The sequence below is a fragment of the Gekko japonicus genome, unplaced genomic scaffold (assembly GCF_001447785.1).
Source record: "Gekko japonicus isolate JY-2015 unplaced genomic scaffold, Gekko_japonicus_V1.1 scaffold442, whole genome shotgun sequence".
Lineage (NCBI taxonomy): Eukaryota > Metazoa > Chordata > Lepidosauria > Squamata > Gekkonidae > Gekko > Gekko japonicus.
Window position 1 is genome coordinate 643031 of NW_015174288.1, and position 26976 is coordinate 670006.

Below are 26976 nucleotides of genomic sequence, written 5' to 3' on the forward strand. Positions count from 1 at the left end.
AAGATGTCCTCCACCTCAGAGGGAGAACGACCATTGGTTACTCACCGTGAAGGGTCCTTCTCCTCTGAGGCTTGGAGGACATCTTGGCCCTCCCGGGTCGTCATTTCCTCTATCTACTATGCTGTTCTTTCACACTCTGTTTAAAAATAATAATAAGATTACATGACAGAGAGGACTCACCTTTTTCTTCCTGTTCCAATGTTTGTGATTTGGCTATACTCTTGTTGTTGGTGTTCAAGTTCTCTTTTTTACAGTGGTTAAGTTAGTGTATTGCTTTTGGAGCACCAGAACTGAGCCTAGGGTGACTCCCACTACAGGAAACAGGAAGTAATTGAAATTAGTCCTGCCTCCCTAAGTGATGGATGGGAATCACCCACAAGATGTCCTCCAAGCCTCAGAGGAGAAGGACCCTTCACGGTGAGTAACCAATGGTCATTTTCTGTACAGGTATAATTTACATGCCAGCAATACTGTTATCTAAATTTTATGTGCTAAAGCCTGGTTTTATATAACACAGTTTGTGTGGTAGGCGGTGAGCCATTGCACGAACACTTCGGGTGTATGAGCTGGCTGTAGCCATTTTAAAATTGGTAGACTATTAGTATTTTATGACAAGATTCAGTAAAAGGGGTTAATACCTTAGATCATGGAGAGCTCTAGGTCAGGTGTTGGGGCCGGTGGAAGGCAAAGAGTTGGTTTCAACACTCTGAAGGTTTTTTTCTGTCACAGATATGTCATGCGGTTTGAATGTTACGTTGGAGCACAACTACAGTTAACTCACATCCATTCATGGTAACCCACAAACCACTCGAGGAGGTACTAGCCCACTGAAGTCTGTGAAGTGGACCAGCTTAAGAGATTGATGGACTGCAGCCAGAGACCATTAGATTGATAAATAGGAAGTGGTGCTGGCTGCAATCAATAATTGAATTTGTATGCAAGAGCTGTGTTGAACTCTGTTGCAGTGAATCTTGAATTCTTCACAGTGAGAGCCCATCTTCTGCCTAGCTAAGCTGTGTGTATGTTATGAGATCTTCTTACACAGTGGAAGTCTGGAAAGGGTCACTGAATGCGGACCATCATCCTGTATCTGTTTTGTTTTTTGCGAGTAAGCAAAATTCTAGGTTTTATAGCCGCAATTAGACTTCATAATTTTATTTATTATATTTTTACTTCATATTTTCCCAGGGTGGCATACATTTTATCCTCACAACAGCCTGGTGAGGTAGGTTAGGCTGACAGAGTGACTGGTCCTAGGTCGACACTGACCGCTCTGCCACACTGGCTCTTGGTCTTGGAGATCAATTCCTGGTGGAACTTTAAAAGCTAGAGGGGACTTCCACAACGTTACAGCAGTCAGAGAAGAAGAGTTGGTTTTTATACCCCACTGTTCACTACCTGAAGGAGTCTTAGAGTGTGTAACCGCTGTTTTGGCCACTGTGTGACAGTGTTGGACTGGATGGGCCATTGGCCTGATCCAACAATGGCTTCTCTTATGTTCTTCGTGGATTACAATTGCCTTCCCTTCCTCTCCCCACAAGAGGCACCTTGTGAGGTAGGTGAGGCTGAGAGAGTTCTAAGAAGAAGAAGAAGAAGAAGAAGAAGAAGAAGAGATTGGATTTATACCCTGCCCTTCACTACCCAAAGGTGTCTTAGAGTGGCTTACAAACTCCTTTCCTTTCCCCTCCCCACAACAGGCACCCTGTGAGGTAGGTGGGGCTGAGAGAGCTCTGACAGAAACTGCTCTTTTCAAGAACAGCTCTTATCAGTACTACAGCTTGCCCAAAGTCATCCAGCCAAGTGCAAGTGAAGGAGTGGGGAATCAAACTCGGTTCTCCCAGATTAGAGTCCGCGCACTTAACCACTACACCAAACTGGCTCTCTGTGACTGACCCAAGGTCACCCAGCTGGCTTCATGTGGAGGAGTGGGGGAATCAAACCTTGTTCTCCAGATTAGAGGCAAGATTTTAGGGCCTTGCAAAGCCCCCATGTCCATATAAAGCAACAATAAATTGTGGAAAACATCAGTAAAACATACTTGAAATGAGGCTTTTTATAGAATTCTCCTAAGGCAGGTTGACATTTGGATGTCTCACCTGGAAATTACCAGGCTACAAAAAGGAGAATTTGCATGCAGAAGTAGTATGAAAGTCTATCTGTAGCATGAAATTTTCTGGTGAACGGTGCAAGAAGATCTTGTCGCCTAGCTGTGTATGGTAGTTTTCTTCTTGAGTTTAGCCATGACATCTTTCACTTCAACGTTTGCATGTCTGTGTGATTCAGAGGTCATGTTATTCAGAAGTGGGTAGCCCTGTAATCAAGCTGCCAGAGTGTTGGTGTGGAGTGAATGTCTGCCTCTTGTATGTGCAGCGGAGCATTTCCCAGTAAACACTTCGTTGACTGAAGGGAAAACACTTGACTTTAAGGACACTTGTTGACATGTGTCAAAGAACTGTGACTTGGCTCAAGCTCCCTGATGGATGTCCACCATATGTTTACAAGTATGAATCTTTGAGTGGTAACTGATCTGCTCTGTAAAACTGTGATTCAATCCCAACTATGCAAGCGAAAGGTATCTTCTAGTAGCCTTCTCCAGCCTCCCCCCCCCCCGCCCCAATGCCCTTTCACTGTGGCTTATCTTGATTGTGTTTGTCATACTTTAACTACACTTACGTTACCATGCAAGTGTAAACTGCCTAGCAAAAAACAATTGTTTGGGTTTATCTGGTGTCTGTGGGAGATGCACACTGGAAATAGATCATAACCTAGACTGCAAGAATGTCACAGTGAAGCTTTTCAGGGATGAGGGTGGTGTTCAGTGATACCTGTTAGTGTCAGTTCACATGAGGGTGCTCACCTTGCCTTTTTGATTCATGGAAGTTTTTCCTCTCTTTTTTTGGCCCTTTGTATACAAAACAACTCTGTTCAGCTTGTTTCAGGCACAGAGGGTGCAGTTTTCCCCATGTGTCTGGTAGCACAATTTGTGCTTGTGGTGTGCTGCTCAGTCAGTTAATAGTATTCTTTTGTCATGTGTGGAAAGCTTTCACAGATACATATCTTTTTAAAAGCTTCGTGTACTTTGCTTGAAAGGGTGAGGGGGGCTGGTTTTCTGAATGCCCTTAGAAAAACAAAGACATGGAAATAAGAATGCCAGCGGTACAAACAAGTTGGTGCAATACAACTTGGTGCAATAGCTGACTAGCCAACCAAGCAGCTGTTGAAAAGGATAAGCATTTCTGCCCTTTCTAAAGGCAGCGAAGGCGAAGGCGCTACAATTCTGTGCCACAGGGAATAGCCTGGGGGGACATCACTATTAAAGTCCTGCTGTTAGCTTCTTGCAGTGATGGAATACGAAGCAGGGTCTGATTTGAAGAATGAATCTGGCAAGGGGATTGTCATAGGAAAAGCAAATGTCTTAGGATTTGTGAGTCTAAGATTGCAAGGAGATATGAGATATAAATGAGTTAGGCCTATATGACCTTATATAAATTTACATTCCAATCCCAAAGAAGGGCAATGCCAAGGAATGTTCAAGCTGTCACTAGCAAGGCTATGCTCAAGATCCTACAAGCTAGACTTCATCAGTATGTGGATAGAGAACTGCCAGAAGTACAAGCTCGGTTTCGAAGAGGCAGAGGAACTAGAGATCAAATGGCCCACATTCGCTGGATTATGGAGAAAGCAAGGGAGTACCAGAAAAACACCTACTTCTGCTTCATCGACTGCACTAAAGCCTTTGATTGTGTGGATCACAACCAACTGTGGCAAGTTCTTAAAGAGATGGGAGTACCAGACCACCTCACATGACTCCTGAGAAACCTGTATAAGGGTCAAGAAGCAACAGAACGGGATATGGAACAACTGATTGGTTTAGCATAGGAAAAGGAGTACAACAAGGATGTATATTGTCACCCTGCTTATTTAATTTATATGCAGAGTACATCATGCAAAATGCCAGCCTGGATGAATGACAAACCAGAATTAAGATTGCTAGGAAAAACATCAACAACCTCAGATATGCAGACAATACCACTCTAATGGCAGAAAGTGAAGAGGACCTAAAGAGCCTCTTACTCAAGGGTAAAAGAGGAGAGTACAAAAGCTGGCTTGAAACTCAACATCAAAAAAACTAAGATCACGGCATCCGGCCCCATCACTCCTTGGCAAATAGAAGGGCAAGTCATGGAAGCAGTGACAGAATTCATGTTCCTGGGATCTAAGATTACTCTAGACAGTAATGGAATTACTGCAGCTATGGAATTAAAAGATGCCTGCTGCTTGGGAGGCAAGCTATGCCAAACCTAGACAGCATAGTAAAAAATAGAGACATTACCATGCCAACAAAAGTCTGCATGGTCAAAGTGATGGTGTTCCCAGTAGTAATGTATGGCCGCAAGAGTTGGAGCATAAGGAAGGCCAAGTGCCGAAGAATATATGCTTTCGAATTATGGTGCCTTGGACTGCAAGGAGATCGAATCAGTCAATCCTAAAGGAAATCAACGCTGACTGTTCCCTGGAAGGCCAGATACTAAAGCTGAAGCTCAAATACTTTGGTCACAAAATGAGAAGGGAACACTCACTGGAGAAGACCCTAATTCTAGGAGTACGATTGAAGGTAACAGAAGAAGGGGACGGCAAATGATGAGATTGGTTGGACAGTGTTATCGATGCAACAAACATGGAATTGAGCAGAGGACGGAGGAAGGCAGGAGGGCCTGGGGTGATATGGTCCATGGAGTCGCAAAGAGTCGGATTTGACTGTGCAACTGAACAACAACATAAATATCATATGCTTCAGTGTGCATATATAGAGCTGCACTGAGATGTTTTAGGAAACTATGGATTCCTAGCACATGTACACTAAATACTTGAGCAGTGACGCACAAAAGCTCATACCCTGCCACCAATTTTGCTAGTCTTTAAGGTGCTACTGGGCTCTTGCTCTTTTCTACTGCTTCAAACAGACTAACATGGCTACCCATCTTGATCTTGTCTACTTATTATCCCTCCCTCCCCTCGTTTATTGTTTCTTCACATTTGCTCCCATGCAGCTGTTATTTCACAGTACCCACCTATTTTTCTGTTAGTCATGCTTTCCTCTTATTTTCTTGCATTTAGTAGAGTTCCCCCCGCCCTTATGTATACATTGTATGCCACAGAGAATGATGCAGTTCTTTCACTTGTGGGCTGGTCTCAGCACTTAAGTTTTCCCCCACCTCCAGCTGCAGAGTGGGTGTGACATCAAGTATGAAAAACATAAGTCCTTTACCACAAGGCATGCTCCAGAGTGCTATGGCAGCAGTGTGTGTGTGTGTGTGTGTGTGTGTGTGTGTGTGAGCACAATGCTAAAGTTAGAATGATTGCACAGAATCATCACAGCTTACCAGGAAGTGAGGAGAAGCAGATGGAGAGGCTTTTCTGTTTTACTGTGGGCTCTTGTCCTGGCCTCTCCAAAGGTTGCATGATGTTGCAAACTGCTGGCTAAAGTAAGTTGTAGATGGAAAGAGGAAGTAGCTTGGTCCTCGCTGCTAGGGGTACATGTAAATTGCAAAGCAGAAACTGTTCCCAGTTTTATCACCCGGCTTGCAAAATCTGCCCCTTTACCGTTAAATTGTTGTATAGAAGTCCGTAGACTGCCCCAGTTCCGCCTTGCCACTTCCCCTGAGTTTGCTTGCCATGAATAAGTTTTGGTTTAATGTTGATTTAGCAGACCTAAAATGGAAAGGGGCTTTTAAATTTCAGTGTTTGAGTGTTTTCGGGTATAAACAGTATAGTTTGGACTGTTTGAGATAAGCAAAAGTATGAGGCTGTGTTGCAAACAGAACAGATCTGTTATCTGGCTGCTGAGGGTTGTTTCCCCCAATTTGATAGCACCTGTACTTCATGTTTCATTTCTATACTTGGCTTTTGCATTCCTCCTGGTGCCCTTGTAGACTAAGCCAGCCTACGCTTTCTTTGCAGTATTGGTGCATGTACTGTTCTCACCTTGATTGGCCCTGGCAGCACCAAAGTGCAAATGATGGGAGAGGACTGTAGTGCCACATGAGTAGCTCCTTGAACTGCCATCACTTAACGATTATCCTGTCTATACAATTTCCTTACATATCGGCCATTTCCAGCTCTCCCATTGGCTGTGCAGTGTGCTCCATCAGCCATTGGTCCAGTAACTGCCACTCAAGAGTACTTGCATTCCATTGGCTGGGTACTGGGTGCACTCCTCTCCCCTGCCCACTGCCAGCCTGGACACTCTTCCCTCATGGAAAAAACTGCCAAAACAGCTGTCTCTCCTGACAAAGACACTTCTTCTTGGCTCCTGTGGGACTAGTTCCTCAGTGGCTGTTGCTAGGCAATCAAGTTTGGTTCTGTCAGTAAAAAGGCAAAGGAAGTCCTTTCCAGGCCTTTGTGGGGAACTCATTGGGCCCAGTCCTGACTAGGGTTGCCAGCTCCAAATTGGGAAATTCCTGGGTATTCTGTGGTAGAGTCTATGGAAACCAGAGTTTGGAGAGGGGAGAGGCCTCAGCTGAATAGAATGCCATAGAGCCCACTCTCCGAAGCAGTTATTCTCTCGGGGGGGGGGGATTTGTTGTCCGGAGTTCAGTTGTGATACCCGGCAGTCTTCAGGCTCCACCTGGAGGTTGGCTACCCTAGGCGTAGCAGTTAGTGCTTGAGAGCTGGGTCTGCCAGACTCAAGTTGTTGCTGTGGAAGTTGAGTGGGTGATTTTGGACCAGTCACAGACTTTCAGCCTAACCTATCTCACAGGGTTGTTGTGCAGATCAAAAGGGGGAGAGGAGAATTATGTAAGTTGCTTTGATCTCCACTGCGGAGAAGGACTGTGCTTTTCCTCCTGGGGAACCATTGCTGCCAATCTCCAGGTGAGGGCTGGAGATCACACAGAATTAAACTGCTCTCCAGATGGCAGAGATCAGCTCCCCTGGAAAAAACGGCTGCTTTGCAGGGTGGTCTCTGTGTCATTATACCCTGCTGAGTTTACTTCCCTCCTGCTTGGGTCCCCACTGCGGAGAAAGACTGTAGAAGCTGCAGGTGGGGGGGGGACCTGGAAAGCTGAAGTCAGAGGGGCAGGTAATGGTAGTTGGATGGTTGGCTGGGAAGGAGATAGGGTTGCCAAGTGTAGGTTGGGAAATTCCTGGATATTTGAAGGGTGGAGCCTGGAGAAGGTGGGGTTTGTGGAGGGGGTGGGACCTCAGACAGGTACAATGTAATAGATTCCACCCTCCAAACCAGCCATTTCCTCCTGGGGAACCATTGTTGCCAATCCCCAGGGGAGGGCTGGAGATTACTCAGAATTACAACTGCTCTCCAGATGGCAGAGATCAGTTTCCCTGGAGAAAACGGTAAGCTCTGTGTCATTATACCCTGCTGAGGTCGCCACAGCAAATTGACGCTGAGTGCCCAAGGCCGGTACACCTGCCCAGAGCCTCTTTCTAGAACTCATTGTATTTATTTCCACAATGGGCCTTATTCCCGTTATGAATATAATCTCCCATATATTTAGTTTTTTAATCCCACAAATTACAAATGAATATCAAAGGTTGACATAAGATACCTGGAGCTTTTAAAAATTGTGAATAACATGAAAGCATACGGTTGGATCCAATCAACTTTTCTGCTGGTGAGAAAAGAAAGAGGTGTCCCCTCTGACTGCCCCCAGATGCTATGCAGGGGATCATGGGACCTGCATGGGAAAAAGCCATGAGAGACAGGCTGCAGTTAGGCGGGGAAAGTGAATGTGATTGAGTGTAAAAGCTGGTTGGATACAACCCAAAACATTTTCAGCAATGCATGTGTGGCTGTTTGTAATTTATTATTGATCTGAGGAATCAAGAATAAAGATCATCACACCTGGCTTTTAGTTGTGCTTCATGTGTTGTATTTATACATTTTCCTATTCGTTGCATGATTTTTTAAAAACCCACTTTTTAAACCTTTTAATAATTATTTATAGTTCTCTAAGTTGGTGTTAGATGTCACCAAGTTGTGCTATGAGACCTTTATAAGGACCCTTACCTTGGGGCGGAGATTAATAGAGATTTGATGTAACCCAGTCAGAGCAAAGGCTTCTTGCTAGTTTCGTAACACTCCTGTTCGTTGGGGAAACAGGTCACTGGGATACAGTGAACGTGAGGCCCTGTTTACTTGAGAGGGGCAGCCATCTTCTCTGCCTGAACTGGCCACATTGGTGTCCATTTCTTCTCCCCTCCCTGCTTCAGTCTGTTCCTTGGGGGAGGGGGGTTTATCTCACATGCTTTTCAGATGGTCACTCACCATCTGGACCAAAGTGTTCACCAGGGAAACTGTATAGTATATCTGTGTTTAAACTGCTGTGCTTTGTAGACAGGAATTTTAAGGTAAATATGACGTCTCCTCCCCCCCACTCCAGCACAGCACACATTCTCCATGAAGCTGGGCTGGCTTGTAATGTTTTTTGTTTTGTAATGACACGTTTCATAGGAAGGGAGTGGATGCTTTGTGTTGGAGCTGCAGAGCAAAGGCTGTGTACCCAAAAACACATTGTGCCCCAAAGAGTCTGAATGCAGTAAAAAAATCTGTTCTGTGAAAGGCATGCAAATTGGAAGTGTTGAGTTAAGCCCTTTGTTAGGGCTTAAATAGCGTATGAGGTATGTAATGCAAGATATGTAGTGAGTCCTACAGATTTTTTTCTTGGGCTAGCATTGCTTTGTTAGGCCAGTGTAATACAACATTGTGGATTCTACCACCCCACCCAGCCTGAATTCAAAATATTTTGCTAATTTTGAGCCTTTTTGGCATACAATGTTTAGGCATTTTCCCTCTGTAGAAGAAGAGGAGGAGATTGGATATATACCCCACCCTTCACTCGGCGTCTCAGAGCGGCTTACGAACTACTTTTCCTTCCCCTCCCCCCAACAGACACCCTGTGAGGTAGGTGGGGCTGAGAGAGTTCTGACAGAAACTGCTCTTTTTAGAAACACGTCTGACAGAACTATGGCTTGCCCAAGGTCATCCAGCAGCTGTGAGTGGACAAGTGGGGAATCAAACCTGGTTCTCCCAGATTAGTGTCCGTACACTTAACCACTACACCAAACTGGCTCTCACACCAAACTGGCTCTGTAGGTAAGAGCTGGAAGCTCCTGAAAAAAACCATCTTTGGATCCCATAGATCCACCCAATTACCGCCCAGTTTCAAATTTATCATTTCTGGGTAAGGTGATTGAGAGTGCTGTAGCCAAACAGCTCCAGGGTTTCCTGGAGGAGACATTGGCATTAGACCCCTTGGAGTCCAGCTTCTGCCCCAGCGCTGGGACGGAGACTGTGCTGGTCGCCCTAACAATGTCTGTAGACACTTGTATCGAGGTGGGTTGGCGCTGCTGCTGTTGTTGTTGGATCTCACAGTGGCGTTCGACACAGTTGATTACAGTCTTCTGACTCACCACCTCACAGATGTAGGAGTTCATGTGGTGGCCCTTCAATGGCTTTCCTCTTTTCTCTATGGTTGGGGACAGAGGGTGGCACTGGGTGGGGATGTGTCCTCTAGGCAACCCTTATTGTGTGGGGTTCCGCAGGGGGTACTTCTCTGTATACTTCTGCAGGGGGTACTTAACATCTGTATGCACCCTCTCGCCCAGCTGGTGAGGAGTTTTGGGCTTGGGAACCATCAATATGCTAATGACACCCAGCTGTATTTGCTATTGAACAGTCGGCTGGCTACCACCCTGAAAAATGTGGCTGAGGGATTGGAGGCCGTGGTGAAGATGGCTAAAGAAGAGTAGGCTGAGACTGAATCCAACAAAGATGGAGGTTCTGTGGCTGGGGGGGGAGGTCTTTGGGGTTGGAATTCAGGCTTCCAGCTCTTGACAGGACCACATTAACATGTCATGAATATTGTCAAGCTGGCGTTTTTCCATCTTTGCCAAGCTCAGCAACTGGCTCCTTTCCTGTTGCGCCCTGACCTAGCCACAATAATCCATGCGACGGTCACCTCCAGGCTAGACTACTGTAACTCGCTCTACTCTGGTCTGCCCTTGAGACTGAGCTGGAAACACCAGCTGATCTTCTTTGTGGTCTCTGTGCATCACACCTCTGGGATATAGTGTGCCTGCACCAACTGCGATTGGTAAACTTGAAAGCTAAAGGGATTTTCACACCCACTCCCTGAGTCATGCGCAGGGGGCTCCACTGTGCATGCCTACCCGTTTTCTTCTGCTCTTCCTTGCTTCAGTTGGTGACTTGCTTCTTTCTGGCCTGTTTTGCCACTTTTCCTCCTCAGATACTACTTTGTCGTACAACCTATGGAATAGACTGTGAGTTAGGACTCTTCTCCGAAACGCCCAGTCTTTTTGGGCCGCTGCCCCCATAGCTCCCTGATTCGCCTACTGGCTTATGGCCTGACAGTGAGGTTTTTTCAAGCAGTGCTTAAGGTGCAGCAGCAAAATCACACGTCCCCCCACGCCCCCCGACAGACACTCTTTTTGCCTCCTGTGCCTTGGGGAAACCCACCATGTTGACTTGTACATACATTGCTCAAAGTTCTCGAAACAAATGGAAAAAAACCAGGGCCACCAGACTACACACAGCCCTCCTGGAATTGGCACTCTGTTAATCAATGGCGTCATCCCAAGAAACTTCTGGCCACACCTCAATGTTGACCCCAGCCTCAATGTTGACACTCGCACTGTCTCCGACGCTGATTGACTGGTGCTCAAGAGCTCAGTCCCAGAGTCTGAACCCCATACTCCTGCCAAAAAACACAGGGAGGACAAGGATCCCAAGTCAGTCAAGCAGAAGAAGCACAAGAGAGACACTGAAAAACCTAAGGGTTCCCCACTTAAGGTTCCATCAACACCTCATCACATACAGGAACCCCTGTCTGTGCCTCTGCTCAAGTTGCTTGACTCCACAGTCCACAGTCAACCTTTCAGCAGAGCATCCTCACCCATATCACGTTTCATCCAGCCCACAGACTCTGAGCAGGATATGGACTCTATGCAGTGATCCCGATCCTCCAGAGCCGTGGGAGGATCTCAGGGAGCCCGGTTCCAACCCTCCCCACACCACTTGCCCAGCGATGATCAGGATTGACCTTCTGGGTTTCCGCCTCCACCTCTGGCTCTATGGGACCAGTGTCAGTGGCAATACTTCTACAGAGCCTACCCACTTTCTACTAGCATGCCCTGGCTCCCGCTCGTCCTCTGAAGGACTGGGATCGACAATCCACATACCGAGACCTACCGTGACACTGGAGAAGCTGTTTCAGCAACCGTCGATACTGACAGAGAAACAAGAAGACAAAAAAAGTTAACTAAGGGAAGAGGTGCTTTGTCGACACTGACACTCCCAGTGCCAAAAATCCCAACTCCTACTCAATACTCCGAACAGTCGGATCACACAGACTCTTCCAGCGCTTCGGCATATGATTCTGTGATGAAGGTTCAGAACGCCCTGCCAACCACTCTCCTCCAAAAAAAATATTGGAGGACCTTCCCATCTCCCCGTCGGAAGATTTAAAATTGCATGGGGAGTTCATTAAGTGCATGGCTAACACCTTGACACTGTCCACCGTACAACCACCACCCACGGTAACTGATACGGTTTTCAACATCGTTCAGGTGGACACTTCGACAGCAGTTGCCCTTCCTATGACCTCAGTCTTGCTGCAGGCTGCAAAAGTTCCTTAATTTCATCCACCCTCGACTTCCATCTCTAGCCGCAGGATTGACCATATGCAGGGGTCATTTTGTAGAAAAAGAGGTGCAGGAGTTCATTAGCATAACTTATTTGCATATGCCACACCCCCTGACATCACCAGAAGTATGGCGAGCCTACCCTCCTTTCTGTTTTGTTCTAACTTTGAGAAAGAAAGAAAGAAAGAAAGAAAGAAAGAAAGAAAGAAAGAAAGAAAGAAAGAAAGAAAGCAAAGAGGCTTCAGTGCATTCTTTTTACATTAAATTCAGATCATTCATGCTTTCGCTAGTTTCTTTACTAAAGCATTTCCCCCCCCATTTTTATACAAGTGTACTTGCAAAATGAATCCGAAAAGTAAAAATGAAGGAGGGTTGTGCTGAAACAAAGAGAGGAAAGTGAGGAAGGCTTCTGTTTCCAGGCTACCAAGTCTCATAACTTAAGAGATGAGCTTTGCGCCACATAAAAAGCTGATGGAAAAGACACAAAGGATATGCTTCCTCTGCCATTTGGCAGGCTATAATGTATCAAACCCTGAATTAGATCAGACCCTATGATCTGTTCAAGCACAGGCAAGAGCCTATTTGCTGTGGATGGAAAGTCAGAGCCAAGTTGTAACAAGCAAGGCTTCATCAACAGGAGCCCTCGATTTGCTTCACACCAAATGTTCCAAAGCATCACTTGCAACTCACAGATAACCTGGAAGAGAATTTCTTCCAATGGCCAAATCTTTTCAGGTGTTTTCAGAGTTCCACCTACAAGCAGACATTGTCCTTCCTGTATTCTTCCCTGCTCCAAAGGATGACACTGAACGTCGTTTCTACACTCTGGATATGAAAAGGTCCCTACTTGTCTACATGAATAGAACTCAGGCTTTCGTAAAACTCCAGCCCTCTTTATCTCTTATGCTGTGCCTTCGCTCGGACTGAAACTGTCATCTCAAAGGCTGTCCAAGTGGATCGTGGAAACTTTAAGCTCTGCTACCTGTTGGCTAAGAAGCCGCTCCCGGGCACGCTCCACCCGGGTGTTAGCTACCTCAACAGCCTTCCTTAAGGGCACACCACTTCATTACATTTGCAATGCAGCGACCTGGGCCATTCCTCACACCTTTATGAAACACCATGCTCTTGACGTGTTTCACTTCATTGAGTGAATGAGGAGCACTCCCACCTCTCCATCAGTGGACTTCAGTGAGGTGTTCTGTGCTGCAATCTGTGTGTGTGTCTGAGGCCCTCCAGCACCGTCCTCCAGGTAGGCTTTTGCTTGTTATCCTCCCAGAGGTGTGATGCACGGAGACCATGAAGAAAATGAACAGGTTGCTTGCCTGTAACTGATGATCTTCGAGTGGTCATCTGTGCATTCACACCACCCGCCCTCGTTCCCCACTGCTGGTGGTCCTCTTACCTTGTTCTGAGACTAATGACAGCAGTCAGAAGGAACTGGCAGAACTGTTGTGCCCCTCCCTGTAGGCATGCGCAGTGGAGCCCCCAGCACGTGACTCAGGGAGTGGGCGCGAAAATCCCCTTAGCTTTCAAGTTTATCGATTGGGGTCGGTGCAGGTGCACTGTATCCCAAAGGTGTGAATGCACAGATGATCACTCGAAGATCATCAGTTACAGGCAAGCAACCTGTTTATCCAGAATGTGGTGGTGCGAGTTCTGACGGGAACATCGTGGACGGCACATATTCAACCTTTGCTGCGCCAGCTACACTGGCTTCCAGTGCAGTACCCAGTCAGGTATGAGGTGTTTTTACAGCATTTTGTCCCTATGTACATTGCCCAGAGCCTGGTGCAAGCTGGGATAGGGTGATTAATACATTTAATAAATAATTTATTTAAGTCCCAGTTGTTCAAATGTCCAGTGTTTGGATCTCCTTCCATACTGTGTGACACTTTTTGCAACATTGCCCATGTGAGATCTAAGATAGGTACGAATGATGTTTTGTCCAGTGAGCCTGGTCCTGCCCAGTTTCTCAGACTGGAATAGGGATGAAACCATAGGTATCAGAGTAGAAAAAGAGCAAGAATCCAGTAGCACCTTAAAGACTAACAAAATTTGAAGCAGAGTATGAGCTTTCATGAGTCACTGCTCACTTCTTTAGAGTGTCAAAAGTGTTAAGGGAGGAAAGGCACAAAAGATCAAAGCATTGTGGGTTGTTGAACAGAGCATGCATAAGGGTCTTGTGGATATACACAATTAATGTCCTTAGCTCAGATGCAGAAGACCTTTTACGCTGACCTTCCCTGCTTCCTTTGGATGATCTGTATCCATGATGTGATTGGACAATTTTTAAAATTGTATAAACTAGGGGTTCTATGGGGTTAAAATTACTTAAAATAGCTTAAGAGGAGGGGGCTTTCTAGAAAAATACTCTTTTTGCCAATGGTATTCTAGCTAATTTAGCTAGCTAATGGAACATTTTTTGTAAACAGTGGAAATTGATAAATTGACTTTACTTTTGAAAGGTCAACCGTAAACTACTTTTGAAAATACTTGGTCAAGATTCTACAATTGGTATGAAGACTTTTATAAATAAATAATACTGTATTAAAACCTGTTGAGGACATATAAAGTATTAGCCTGATAAGACTTGCAGAATTCTAATTACTATCTTAACGATGTAAGGTGAATTATACAAACTATAACAACTAGGCAAGTGATTATGTAACAGATTAATTTGCACATTGTGTGAAATACCCCCATTCGTGTTTGTATGTTTGTTTTGTTTCTGTGTTATGAAAAATAAAAAGTTTACGATAGGAAAATAGGGATGGGGTGCAGGATGGGGAAGATTCCCATAATTCATCTTGAAAAAGAAGTGCCTCTTTTGAGACCCTGTTAGGGGAATAAATGTTGTATCGCCAGTAGAGTGATCTCTGTCACTATGTGCAGCTTTAGCAATGTACACTGAGTTAAAGTGTTAGCTGCTACCATGGATGTGTTCTTGTATACAGAAAATGAAGAGAAACAAAGTAGAACATGCTGACCTTAATACACTGGTACAATCGCTACTGAGCTGCGGTGGCTCAGGTGGTTAAGACGCTGAACTGCAGGCTGTGGAAGGTCGGTAGTTCAGCAGTTCGAGACCCGGGTGCCGCATGACGGAGTGAGCTCCCGTCTCTAGTTCCAGCTCCTGCCAACCTAGCGGTTCAAAAGCAAGAAATTGCAAGTAGATAAATAGGTACCGCTTCGGTGGGAAGGTAACAGCGTTCCGTGTGCCTTGGTGTTTAGTCATGCCGGCCACATGACCACGGAAACATCTTCGGACAGCGCTGGCTCTTCAGCTTTGAAACTGAGATGAGCACCGCAACCCTAGAGTCGGATTCGACTGGCTTTTGAGCAACGGAACTTTTACCTTTACCTTTACAATCGCTACTAGATGGGTACCCAGTGTGTACCCTAACCATAATATCACATGAGCTAGGATGAGATACTCTCTGCATCTAAAGCATTGTCAATACTTTCTCATGAATTCTGGATTTAAAATTGTGACTGTTTCACTTCATTGAGTGAATGAGGAGCACTCCCACCTCTCTTTGATTTAAGTGTACAGATAGCCAATCTACTCCCTTGCTGATGTCCCTGACTCAGAAACCAGTGGTTCGTCAGCCGATGTAACAATTTTGAATAATGACTTGAATTTCACATTTGGAACTAGTTTCACAATAGAGACATCACAGAAGGGACCTAACACGTTCCATGTGATACGAAATTATTTAACTGTTATAGACAGAAAAAAGAAACTGCAGCCCCCTACTTATGGCATATTCTTTTACCTAGTGAGATCCTTAGCTTGAGTTTAAGTAGTACACTCTGTTTAACTCTCAGGATGGCTGAGAGAAATGAAGTAATCCTTAAGTGTATTGCGTAAGTTGCATTTAAATAACTGCTTCCATGCAGGAAAAGTAAAATGCTCTCCGGTCTGCTTTGTCAGATTTCTATAGTATGGGAAATTACAGTTGTCTCAGACATCCCATCGTGTGGACATGATAAAGTCCTTCAATAATTGCCTGATTTTGATGTGCCATCAAGATTGAAGAAAGAACAATGTAGAAAAACGGGTTATGCCTCTCAAACCAACACTTGTACAGCTGAGTACACAAAATGAAACTGGGTAAATGTTTCTACCTAGAAAACTGTCAGCTACTTCCTCTTCTATAAAAAGTCTGAGGAGAATATCTTTTTTAGAAATCTTTCATGTGAAACTCAGAATTGGGAAAGGGAAGGCAGGTGAGCCTGTGTGTGCATGTGTAACCCTAACTGAAGAGCTCCCTCATCAAAATAAGCATACTTACTAGCCTGTGCATTGGAGTGGCCTGTCTGAATTCCACCCCAAGGGAAAGTTTGTACACAAACCTATGGGTTGCTCCAGGGCATATCACAACAGCAAGTGTAGGATGGGAGCAATACGCCCGCTAAGCTCTGGAGTCTTATGAGCAAAAACTCTCCTTTGTGAGCTACTGGCATTAAAGTTGTGAGTGAGCGATTTGGCTAAATGCATAAATTAGTTCGCTCTGGAGCCATCCTTCCTGAGCGAAGGCAAAAATGTGTGAGCTGGAGGCTAAAAAAACTGTGCGCTAGCTCACACCAACTCAGCTTAGAGGGAACTCTGGATTGGAGGCCTGCTTCTTAGTTGATGCTTAAAGTGGCCGCATCTCTAATGAGGACTCTCTCGGCTTTTGGGTCCTACAAGGGAGAGTGAAAGCATTCACCTGAAAGGTGTAAAAAAAGCCTGGACTATGCTTCGAAGGATAATGTGTTCTGCAGTAATTTCTAACTAGCCAATAAGGATCATCTCCAAGCAAGATCCTCTTAAAGGAATCTAAAATATTAAGAAGAAAGTCAGCTGGGGATTTCTGCTTGAGATGATAGCCGTATGAGCAGTACTAGATAGATAGAACCTGGGATGAATCTCTGATACGGAATGAATTACTGGAGGAAGGGAAAGCAGGATGGGGAGGAAGCATTCACAATATGCTTTTGCTTTGAATTAATTGATAGAGCTGCGAGAGTTGGACTGTAAGGAAGGCCGAGCGCCGAAGAATAGATTCTTTTGAACTATGGTGCTGGAGAAGACACTTGAGAGTCCCCTGGACTGCAAGGAGATCAAATCAGTCAATCCTAAAAGTAATTAACCCTGACTGTTCCCTGGAAGGCCGGATAATGAAACTGAAGCTCAAATACTTTGGCCACCAAATGAGAAGGGAGCACTCACTGGAGAAGACCCTGATGCTGGGAAAGATTGAAGGTCAAAGAAGACGGGGACGGCAAAGGATGAGATGGTTAGACAGTGTCATAGATGCAACGAACATGAAGTTGAGCAAACTTCAGAGGACGGCGGAAGGCCTGGCGTGATCTGGTCCATGGGGTCGGGAAGAGTCGGACTCGACTGTGCGACTGAACAACAACAACAACAACAAAAGAAGGTCATAATGACAGTCAGTACAAAACTCAGTTAAATACCAACATAATTAAGTCATGTGTTATAGGGATCCCATTATTAATTTACTCCACAGCAGCTTAAATTTCCTATATAGATTTGGGGCACAACAAAAGTCTGCACATTTCAAACATACTGGAGTCTAATATATCTTACAATTCTGTGAAATTAATCACTTTTTATATTCACTTCCAATATGAGGTTCAAGCCACATAATAGCAGTCTCTGTATCTGTCTAGATCCTTGCATGACTTTCATTTTCCCAGTTTCTCAAAGATTGAAGGTCAAAGAAGAAGGGGACGGCAAAGGATGAGATGTTTAGACAGTGTTATTGAGGCAATGAACATGAAATTAAGCAAACTCTGGAGCATGATGGAAGACAGGAGGGCCTGGCGTGATGTGGTCCATATGTGTTTTTATTCCAGGTTAACTACCTCAGGATAGGTGGACAGTAATGCAGGTTGGGGTTGTCAGTACCATTGGGTAACCCATACTCCCAGGTACCCAGTTTGAGAGTGTGGGTGTGTAATTGAGGTGTTTCTTTTGACTTGGATTCACCAGTGATTTCTGTGGACGGAAGGAATCTCTGTCCATCCAGACATGACATCCCCCTCATGCTGTAGCCCAAAATGCTGTTTTGTTGGGGCAGGTATCTCTTCAGGAGCAATGTGTGGGGAGAGTCAGAGGCCTGTAGTGTGGGGAGCAGGAATTCAGTGAAAAATCACCCTTTTCGTCTGCAGAAATCCTCCAGGGATCCGGGCTAGTCTGTTTAGTGATGATTTATGTGGGTGCTTCTCTGGGGCTTTGGCTACCTCCCCCAATCCCCTGCTCATTAACATCTTGCGGCAGCCTAGTAGCAGTGCATCATGGGCAAAACCATCCTATCCTATATCCTTAATATACTGCAAAGCAGCAGGAGGCTTTAGCTGGTGCAGTTGTTCACTTAGTCAGAACTGATGTATCTGCCCTAATTAGGTGGGACTATTTTGGAGGTGAAGCGAGTACTTGAAATAGTCTTGGGGCAAGGTGAGTACAGGATGGTGGAACCAGACAATGGGATTGCATGGTAAACAGAGGAGGAGTTAGGAGCAATTGGTAAGTATACCCCAAATATCAGGTCTTGCAAGTTAGCGTGTATGGTGTGGCTTTGAAGACCATCTCCCTTCTTTGACCTCTGTGGTGTTTCCCCTCCCCACCTTCCAAACATCTCTTTGCTTTCAGATCCGAGTGGGGCAGCAAGGATCAATAAGGAAGTGAGCTTTCTATATGTGCGTGTGTGGGGGGGGAGTTGGTAATGATAGTTCTGAGATAAGAGGACAGCAGCAGGCATGTCTAGGACATCCCCAGAAAGCTGAGCCTTATGCTTGATTAATGATGCAAGTCCAACATGGTATTTGTCATGTTAGACTCTGTGAAAGAGGCAGTCCTTCACAGTGCAAAATATAATGTCATGAGACAGGGAGATATTATTCATTGCAGATGGGGCTTCCCATGAACAATAAAGTTCTCAGTTCTTCTGTCTGGTAGAAATTATACAAATAATTATACAAATAATTTTAGAAATTATACAAATAATTATACAAATAATGTTTGGGTGGTTCTTTTGTAAGGTTAATTTACAAAGTGAATTGTGCAATTCAGTTTTTCAAATCAAAAGTTGTGCAATTCAGTTTTTCAAATCAAAAGTTAATGTAATTCAGGCTTGAATTAAGGTTCTTTTTAAAAAATCTCTCACTTTCTTCATAATGGGGACCCAAAATGTCTTATCACATCATTCTCCCCTCTTCCACCCTATCCATAGAACAACCTTGGAGGATGGATTAGGCTGAGAGATTGTGATGGGCCCAAGGGCACCCAGCGAGCTTCCATGGCAGAGTGGGGATTCAAACCTGGTTCTCCCAGGTCCTAGTTTGATATTCTGACCACTGTGCACTATGGTTCTGATTTGTGTTAACCTGTGATTTCTTTCAGTGTAATCAGGGTTAGACTCTGGATTGCAGAGTGAACTAAGAAGGTTGAGCAGCTAAAACATAAAACAAAATACATCTGTTTATTGAAAAATACACAGTAACTACAATTTAAAAACAACGTTAGTAGATTGTATATAAAAACAAAGAGGTAATGGGTGTCACAACACATCCATTAAGACATTGCATACAGCACCAAATATAAGTTACACGTACAAAAGCCACTAAAGTGCTGCATTTTGGCCATGAGGGCCTTTTTTAGTTGACTAAATAATAACACACAGTAAAATTATAAAATATCTTTTCCAGGCAAGGCAGGTTGTATATGAATCCTAAGAATAAAAAAATACACGTGTAAGGGTGTTATCAGAATGTAACATACGAACTGGCCAGAACAAATATTTTTTTTAAAGAAGTTAAAGAATGGTCGCTACTTGCAATGGAATAGTGTAGCTCCAAATAATAATTATAAAGTTTTGCTGTCAATCAGGCCTGCATATATTGAGGAGCCCACACCCATCAAAGATGATAACTCTGTGAAAGAGAGAGATGGCATAGCATCAATATGTAATTAACCTATAGTATTATTGAGTATGTCCCCGCTAAAAGTCAGAAGTAATCCTAAAAAAAAAATATCGAAATTTTCACATATAGACCTGCTCTTGGCTGTTACTCTATTTACAGTGTGTGTCCATGTGTCAACCAAAAGTGAAGGGAATCTAAGGGAAGTCCTAGTATAGTTGACACATGGGTACCTACTGTGGTGGACACATGGGCACGCACTGAAGAAGGCCCTAAAGGCTGAAACGCGTTTAGACTAGAGTGTGTGTAACCAATATTTTGGTCTAGTGACTATTGTGTGTGTAACTTACATTTGTTGTTGTATGCAGTGTCTTCATGAATGTAAGGTGATACTCATTACCTCTTTATTTTTATCTCCTATCTATGAACGAATGTTTTTAAATTGTGGCTACTGTGCCGTTTACATTAAATAGATGTATTTTGTTTTGTGTTTAGCTGCTCAACCTTTCTAGATTCCTGACAATTCTCAGGTTGGGTTCCCCTCCTCCTTTTCTGTTTCCTTGCAGGGTGAACTATACATCTGTCCATGCTTAAGCAACAGATTCCACTGAGTTGTTATGGGGGATAGGGCGGAGATGACAAAGCTCTGGGAAGCAGCCATTTGATCCTTGCTTTTGTTATCATTGGAAAACTGTAACCAACTTTAAAAAAATTGAGCAGAGTACCTTGTGGAAGTGTAGGATTCAAATCTTGTTAACTCACACTGGAGTTTTCCTGCAGTAGAAGCTCCTTCCTCCCTTTACAGGCAACCTCTGTCTATGTGGCTTCCTGTTGATGAGACTAGGCTGCTCCTACTTTCCATGCTGTACCAAGGAAAGGGGTTGTGTGTGGTTTTCAACTGTTGGCCCAGAGACTGATGCCAGTCTGCAGACTGCTTCCTGCAGGTCTGTTAAAAGGGAAGCTGCTCAGCTTCCTACTATTGAATATGAAGCTCTGATACCTGGATCAACAACTAAGCTTGCTGAGGAAGCAGTGGAAGATGATAAGCGTTGCATTTCTCCCACCTTCCCCTTCATAAAGTGGCTTCTAGGTAGGTGCTGCCTGCTTTTGCACTTCAGGCCTCACTGCATGGCACATTTTCCCTGAGGATGTCCCCCAGGTTAGCTCAGGAGAGACGTTTTGGAGTTCTGCATTCCCCAGGTACACCATGATCCCAGTTTGGATTGGGACAGTAGGGAGAAGGGAGCGTGATTGCCAAGAAGGAGCTTAAATCTCCCCCCACCCACCATGTCCCCACCTGGAACAACTCCGGGGAGTTGCTGTTTGTCCCATGAAGGAAATATAACCTGTAGCCCATCAGTACATGTAAGTCCCCCAATGGTGTAAATAGCAGCCACCAACAGCCAGATTGGGCATAGATCTGCCAGCTGTAAATCCCTCCAGCCACAAATGTAGCTCTTCCCTGCCATCAGCGAGAGAGGGCTTCTCACTTCCAAGTAGCAGGGACAGCTTGAGCGGTAGTGTGCAACCCACCCACCCCCCTTATTTGGCAAGAAGTGGATTTTGGTAGACTGATCTTGTCCTTAAGAACAGCAAACCCACTGAGACCATAGCGAGACGCTATTGGCATCATTGGCCTTTCAATATCGCGGTCCTGGCCCTAACATCAGCACTGGCTTAATAACAGCCTGGCAAGAACCCGGATCATGGTGGTGGTTGACCACCTGGATACTGAGAGAATGCCACCATCTTTTCTTAATATTTAATATTTATGTTTCTTATTGCCAAAATTTTACATGTTGTGTGGGAAGGGGCCTTGAATGGGACACAGGGCAATTTACACTCCAGGTTACTTAATTTGATTAGTTGTCCTTAATATCTCTTGGACATGCTTGGAAACGGCAGTAGTGATGTTGGATTTCATTTGGGGCTGGCTGTCAAAATCCCCTTCCTTTAATCTTTGGCTGCATCCACACTCTAGACTGGGGTGTCAAACACGTGGCCCGGGGGCCGGATCAGGCTCTCGGAGGGCTTCTGTCATGCCCACAGTGGAACTGGCTGTCTTCTGCTGCTGCTTCCAGTTCTGCTGCTGCTGCGTCATCGTAGGTTTGTAGCTTACAAACCTGAACAGCATACTCAAGATTGCAGCAGCACAGACGTTTTGATGCAATAATTCAGAGCAACAGGTGTCAGTTATCAGACACTGTTAAATAAACAAAATATTGCAAGAGTGCTAATGTTTTAAGCATGTTTTTATTTTAAGTAAAAAAAAATCCCTTTGTGTTTGTGTCCTTTATAAAGTTTAGATCCCCGCTACCTGACATTACATTTTATAAAACACGTGGCCGGCCCAACAAGGTCTCATTTATGTCAGATCCAGCCCTCATAACAAATGAGTTCGATACCCCTGCTGGAAGCAGCCCGCCCATGGCTCTTTTCTTTCCCCCTCCTGGCCTCATCCTTTAAAATTGAGGCTGCTGAAATTCCCAGCTCTGCTCCCTCCTCTTGTCTTTGCCTGCTTCTGCAGGAAGCTCTTCTGGGCTTGCAGAGTTACAAGGAAAATACAGAATGGATTTTTCCGTTAAGGTTTCTGCACCCAGATAGACTACTCTGGGACTGTTTCTAGCAATAGAAACAGTGCTCTGGCCCGGCTGGAATGACAGCCCCGGGAGTAGAATGATGGTCCCTAGCAATAGAATCTATGTTCTGGGACTGGAATGACAGCCCCTGTGAGTAGCAGCAGCATTCTGGAAATGGAATTTCACTCTGGGGGCCCTCATTCCAATCCCAGAATGCTTCTGCTATTCCCAGGGACTGTCATTTCACTCTGGTGGCTGTCATTCTAGTCCCAGAGTAGTCTATCTGTGCCCAGAGACCTTAATGGGAAATCCATTCCTCATTTGCTTTGCTGCTTTGTCTGTGCTGCAATGTATTTCAGTGGAGTGGAGCTCAAGTAGCTTCACTTTCCAGTGTTTGTCTAGCTGAAGCTGCTTGCTGGAGTTGTCTCCTTGCAAATACAGGGTTGATGTTTTGAGCCAGCTTGTCTCTGCGAAATGGACCAGCGAACGGGTGCATGAATGAGTACTCTAGCCTGGGAACCCACAGCCAAAGGGGGACATTACGCTGCAGAGCCACTGCCACTCTGAGTATACCTGGGGGGGAGGGGAGAAACCTGCAATGCTCAGCCATTTTATGTTCCGAGGCTCAGAGCATTTTATATTTTTGGTTGATGTTTTAGTTTCTGCTGTAATCCTTGTGCTTTTTCTTGATGTTTTATTTTAAAAATTGCATAGCCAAACCCCACTATTCCCCAACCTTTCCATTTTAGGTAGACATGTTTTAAGCGGGGGTGGGGAGGTTTGGGAGGTGTCCGTGAGTTATCAAAGACTGTTAAACAAAATATCGCAAGAGTGTATTTTAAGTAAAAAATAATATCTTTAGTTGTGTTTGTATCTCTCATAAAGTTTGTATCTCTGCTACCTGGCATTACATTTTATGACAGTCGTGGCCTGGCCCCACAAAGTCCCATTTATATCAGATCCAGCCCTTGTAACAAATGAGTTTGACACCCCTACTCTAGACACTATGCTATCATTGCTCAATGGTAAGTTGTTGACTATTGGATTTTCCTTTGTGGACAAACCGGTCCTGTTACAAACTGCTGTAAGAGCACAGTATCCGGCAATATGAATATGCACCATTTGCAGTGTGAGGCTACATCCATTGTTCTTATTCCTTTGGCTTGTAGTTGTGAGCAGGTACCTGTAACTCTGAAAGCATTCTGGGGCCGTCAGTAACTTCTCACTGAACCAAATCACAGACCTAGGATTGTGGTGGTCATTTTGCTTTGTGAGATTGGTACCGGAGTGGCTGACAGCTGAAGCTTAAGTTAAACAAAGCCAAGTTGGGAACTATTATAGTAATGTTATACTGACCAAGTGATATACTCAGAGCTATAATTCTGGTAAATATATTTTTTCTTCTTCTCCTCTTCCAGATGTGCACACCCAGCAATACCCCAGCCACACCTCCTAACTTCCCAGATGCTCTTGCTATGTTTTCCAAGCTCCGAACTTCAGAGAATCTCCAGAGCAGCAACAGCCCCATCACGTCCATGGCCTGTTCTCCTCCGGGTAGCTTTAGTCCTTTCTGGGCCTCTTCGCCTCCCAACCATCAACCAGCCTGGATACCTCCTTCATCGCCCACTAGTCATAACCTCCACCATCATCTCCACCATCAGCAGCCCATGTGGCCTCCTGTGTCTCAGCAAGGGGCCCCCCAACAGAAAGCAATGACGGCAACGGATGGCCAGAGATAAGACTTAACGCTTTAGAGTGGGGGAGAAATTAGGGGGAATGATGATATTGCAGATCCAGGGATGGCACTGGGGAAGGGGTGGGAGGGTATTTTTTCCTGAAGATCGCACTGGAATATTTTATAGTTGTGAGGATTTTTTTCCATTTTCTTTTTTTTTTTCTTTTTTAAACTGTGGGGATGGCATCCCACATTCCCTATGGTCCTCTTTCCCCCCCTCCCCCATCTCCTTCAGGAGAGTTAATAACTGGTCCTTTCTCTTTTTTTTTAAAGAAAAAAAATTATATAACTATAATATATAAATGTATAAATATATCTAATGTATATACATCACAAATGAAAGCGACGGAATAGCAAAGATCCAGGTGGGATTCTGAGAATGCTGCTTGGAGAAAGCAGCGGCTCTGTTGGATTTGTGCAGAGTGGCTTTTGTGTGGAGGGGGCGGGGCTCAAGCCGATCCCCCCCCCCACTGCCTTTGTTGCCCTCCTTTAAAAAAAGAAAAACAAACTTTGGCTCCCGGCTGTGGGGAGATGGCCCTGTAGCAACTGAGATTGTTGAGGGACCCTTGGAAGCCTCTTGCTGAGGGAAACCACATGCCTCAAATTGTGGCTGCCTTTGCTACAGATAAAGGCCAGGAGTAATGTGGGGAGAAATGCCTGGTGAAGCAGAGGTGCTTCAGAGAACTTACTGAGCCGGGGGCATAACCTGCTGAAGGAACCCAGCCCCCCCCCCCCCGCATGGGGACAAAAGATCTGTTCTCTGAGGGTCATGTGTGGGGGGTGTGCTTTATAGAGATTTCCTGTAGCCTACGGAAGGAGCCTGACAAGAAATACTGGAATACAGTAGAAATATCTCTGCGGTTAGGCATATTGTTGAGGCTCTCCTCTTTAAGCAGCATGTGGAGTTCTGGACATGATGATGTACATGCAAGGAAGAGCGAGCGCATAGCCCTACCCCCTTGAAGGTTTGGGGGGGAGGGCGTCAGTGCAGACACGCACATTGCACTCCAAATAAATTATTTTGACACCAAACTCCTGCCTCTGCATGGGCAAATCAATAACAGGAACGTGAGGTGGGGTTGTTCTGGGTGCTCTTATGTTGGTTTTAAACCCTGTTCCCCAGTTCTGGCCTGTTGAAACTTTTTTGATGGTTGCAGCAGGTGTGCCTCGGATAGCTTAAATCAGCTACATTTTGTACTTTACCACGGAATTACGTCTCTTCCTCCTCCTCTCTTCCTTGCCCTTTTTTTTTTGTTCATGGGAATTCTCCCCCCCCCACCCCACCCCCTTCAACTCAAGTTGTTTCCCTTTAAAAAGGACAATGTTTAAGCATTTGGGGAGGCTGTGCTGGAAGGCAGTTTTAAAATGATATCATCAGTGCACATCAACCTCCCCAGAAGATTGATCTTTTGAAGGAGGGCTCCCGATGCTCCCTTACATCCAATGGGGGAGCTGTGGCTTTTTAAAAAAGGTTTTAAAATCAGAATCTTGCTTAAACAGGTTGAAGGTTTTTTATTAATTTAAAAATTAAAAATCACTTTTTTAAAACACTGGTACTTGTCTTTTTTCTCTTGGTCTGCTATTCTATATTTCAAATCTAGTGAAATCTGATGGATCTGAATGCTAGAAATAAGAACTGAACATTAAGGCAAACACACAAAGGCTGTAAATGTCAAATGAATTCCAAAAATACATGCCTGCCAACATAAAAAGGCTAGACTTGTTTGTATCTTCCCCCCTCCATCTAGAAATCTACTTTTATTTTTCCCTCTCTCCTAAATCATACATTATTTGATGGCCCACACAAAAAGTAAAATGAATTAAATCAGCTCATCAGTTGCTATTTGCATTCATTCAGAATTACTGCTTAATGAAGGCTAAAAAGCACCATTAACACCCCTACTTTTCATTTTTAAACTTTAATAGTTGAGGCCTTTTTTTAAAAAGTTCTCAAATAGCTTGCAGCTGCTCAGTGGCAGATTTCAGCTTAGATCCAGCAGAAAATTTCAGTAGACAGGAGGGATTTCCTTGCTTCCCCCTACCTGTGGTCCAAAATGCCTCCAAATGCCCCCCTCCCAAAAGCATGAGGGAGGGAATTTAAGGTCTGCAGGGGGAAGGAGGAATCAGCAAAAATCCCCTTTCCCTTCAGTCAGCAGAAATTCTTCCTCAGGATCCACATCCATATCTTGACTCTCATAAAGAGAAATTTAGCTTATTCTTCTGTTGATGATCATATTGTTTTGGAAGCCTCAGTGAAGCAGAAAATGCTTGTGGAGAAATTTAGGTCAGTCTACTCAGAACAGAAGCTTATTGAAGGATCAGTTCAAATGTTACTCCTCTTCTTCTCCCCCCCCCCCCCCCGGCAGTGTGATTAGTGGCAGTTTTCTACTAATCCCCCCTCAGTGTCCTCATCTTCCTATAAAAAGTGAAATGAGGCACTTAAAAAAACACCCATTTACTGGAATGTTAGTGTCCCCACTGACCTCTGATATAACCCTGGTCACAAATTAGAGTGAACATTCATACAATCTGTATACAGTGTACAGCTGATTTTTTTCTTTGTGTAGTGTGAGCAATTGTCATCTTGCGTTTAACACATGTACAGTTCAAGGTGTGATGTTACTCCACATCTGTCAAGCTATTGGCTCCTGGCTTCATCTGTAGAGTGAATGTGCATTGGCTCTTTCATGCAAACAGATGTACACATGTAGAGTCAGGATGTATATGTGTTTGCCGTAACTGGCCCTGAACAGGGCTATAGAAATTGCATATCCAGGAGTAGGGGAGGATCCATGTTTCAATAAATATAGGGGGGTTGGATCCCATCAAAAAGATCTGCATGCTCAAGAGGAGAGGCAGCCTTCAATCCCCCCCCCCCATGTAGCTTCTTGGGGTCCCCCCCAGGAGCAGTATTGTGGGTGCATTTGAGGCTGCTTTGGGAAAGGTGGAGGCAAGAAAATACATCTGTGCACAGTATTTAGATGGGATCCAGCCCTAGAAGTTCAGGCATTCAGTTCAAGCATTTACTAATACATATATACACATAAAAAGGCT

General features: G+C 44.7%; 1 protein-coding gene across 1 annotated transcript in view; it reads left to right on the forward strand.

Moving 5' to 3' along the window:
- Positions 1–24167, forward strand: part of UBALD2 (UBA-like domain containing 2) — a 59879-nt gene extending 35712 nt beyond the window's left edge. Inside the window, exon 3 of the mRNA XM_015424006.1 lies at positions 23606–24167. Within this exon, the coding sequence (XP_015279492.1) occupies positions 23606–23926 (321 nt within the window). The 3' untranslated portion in view covers positions 23927–24167. The remainder of the gene's footprint in view (positions 1–23605) is intronic.
- The last annotated feature ends 2809 nt before the right edge of the window (positions 24168–26976 follow it).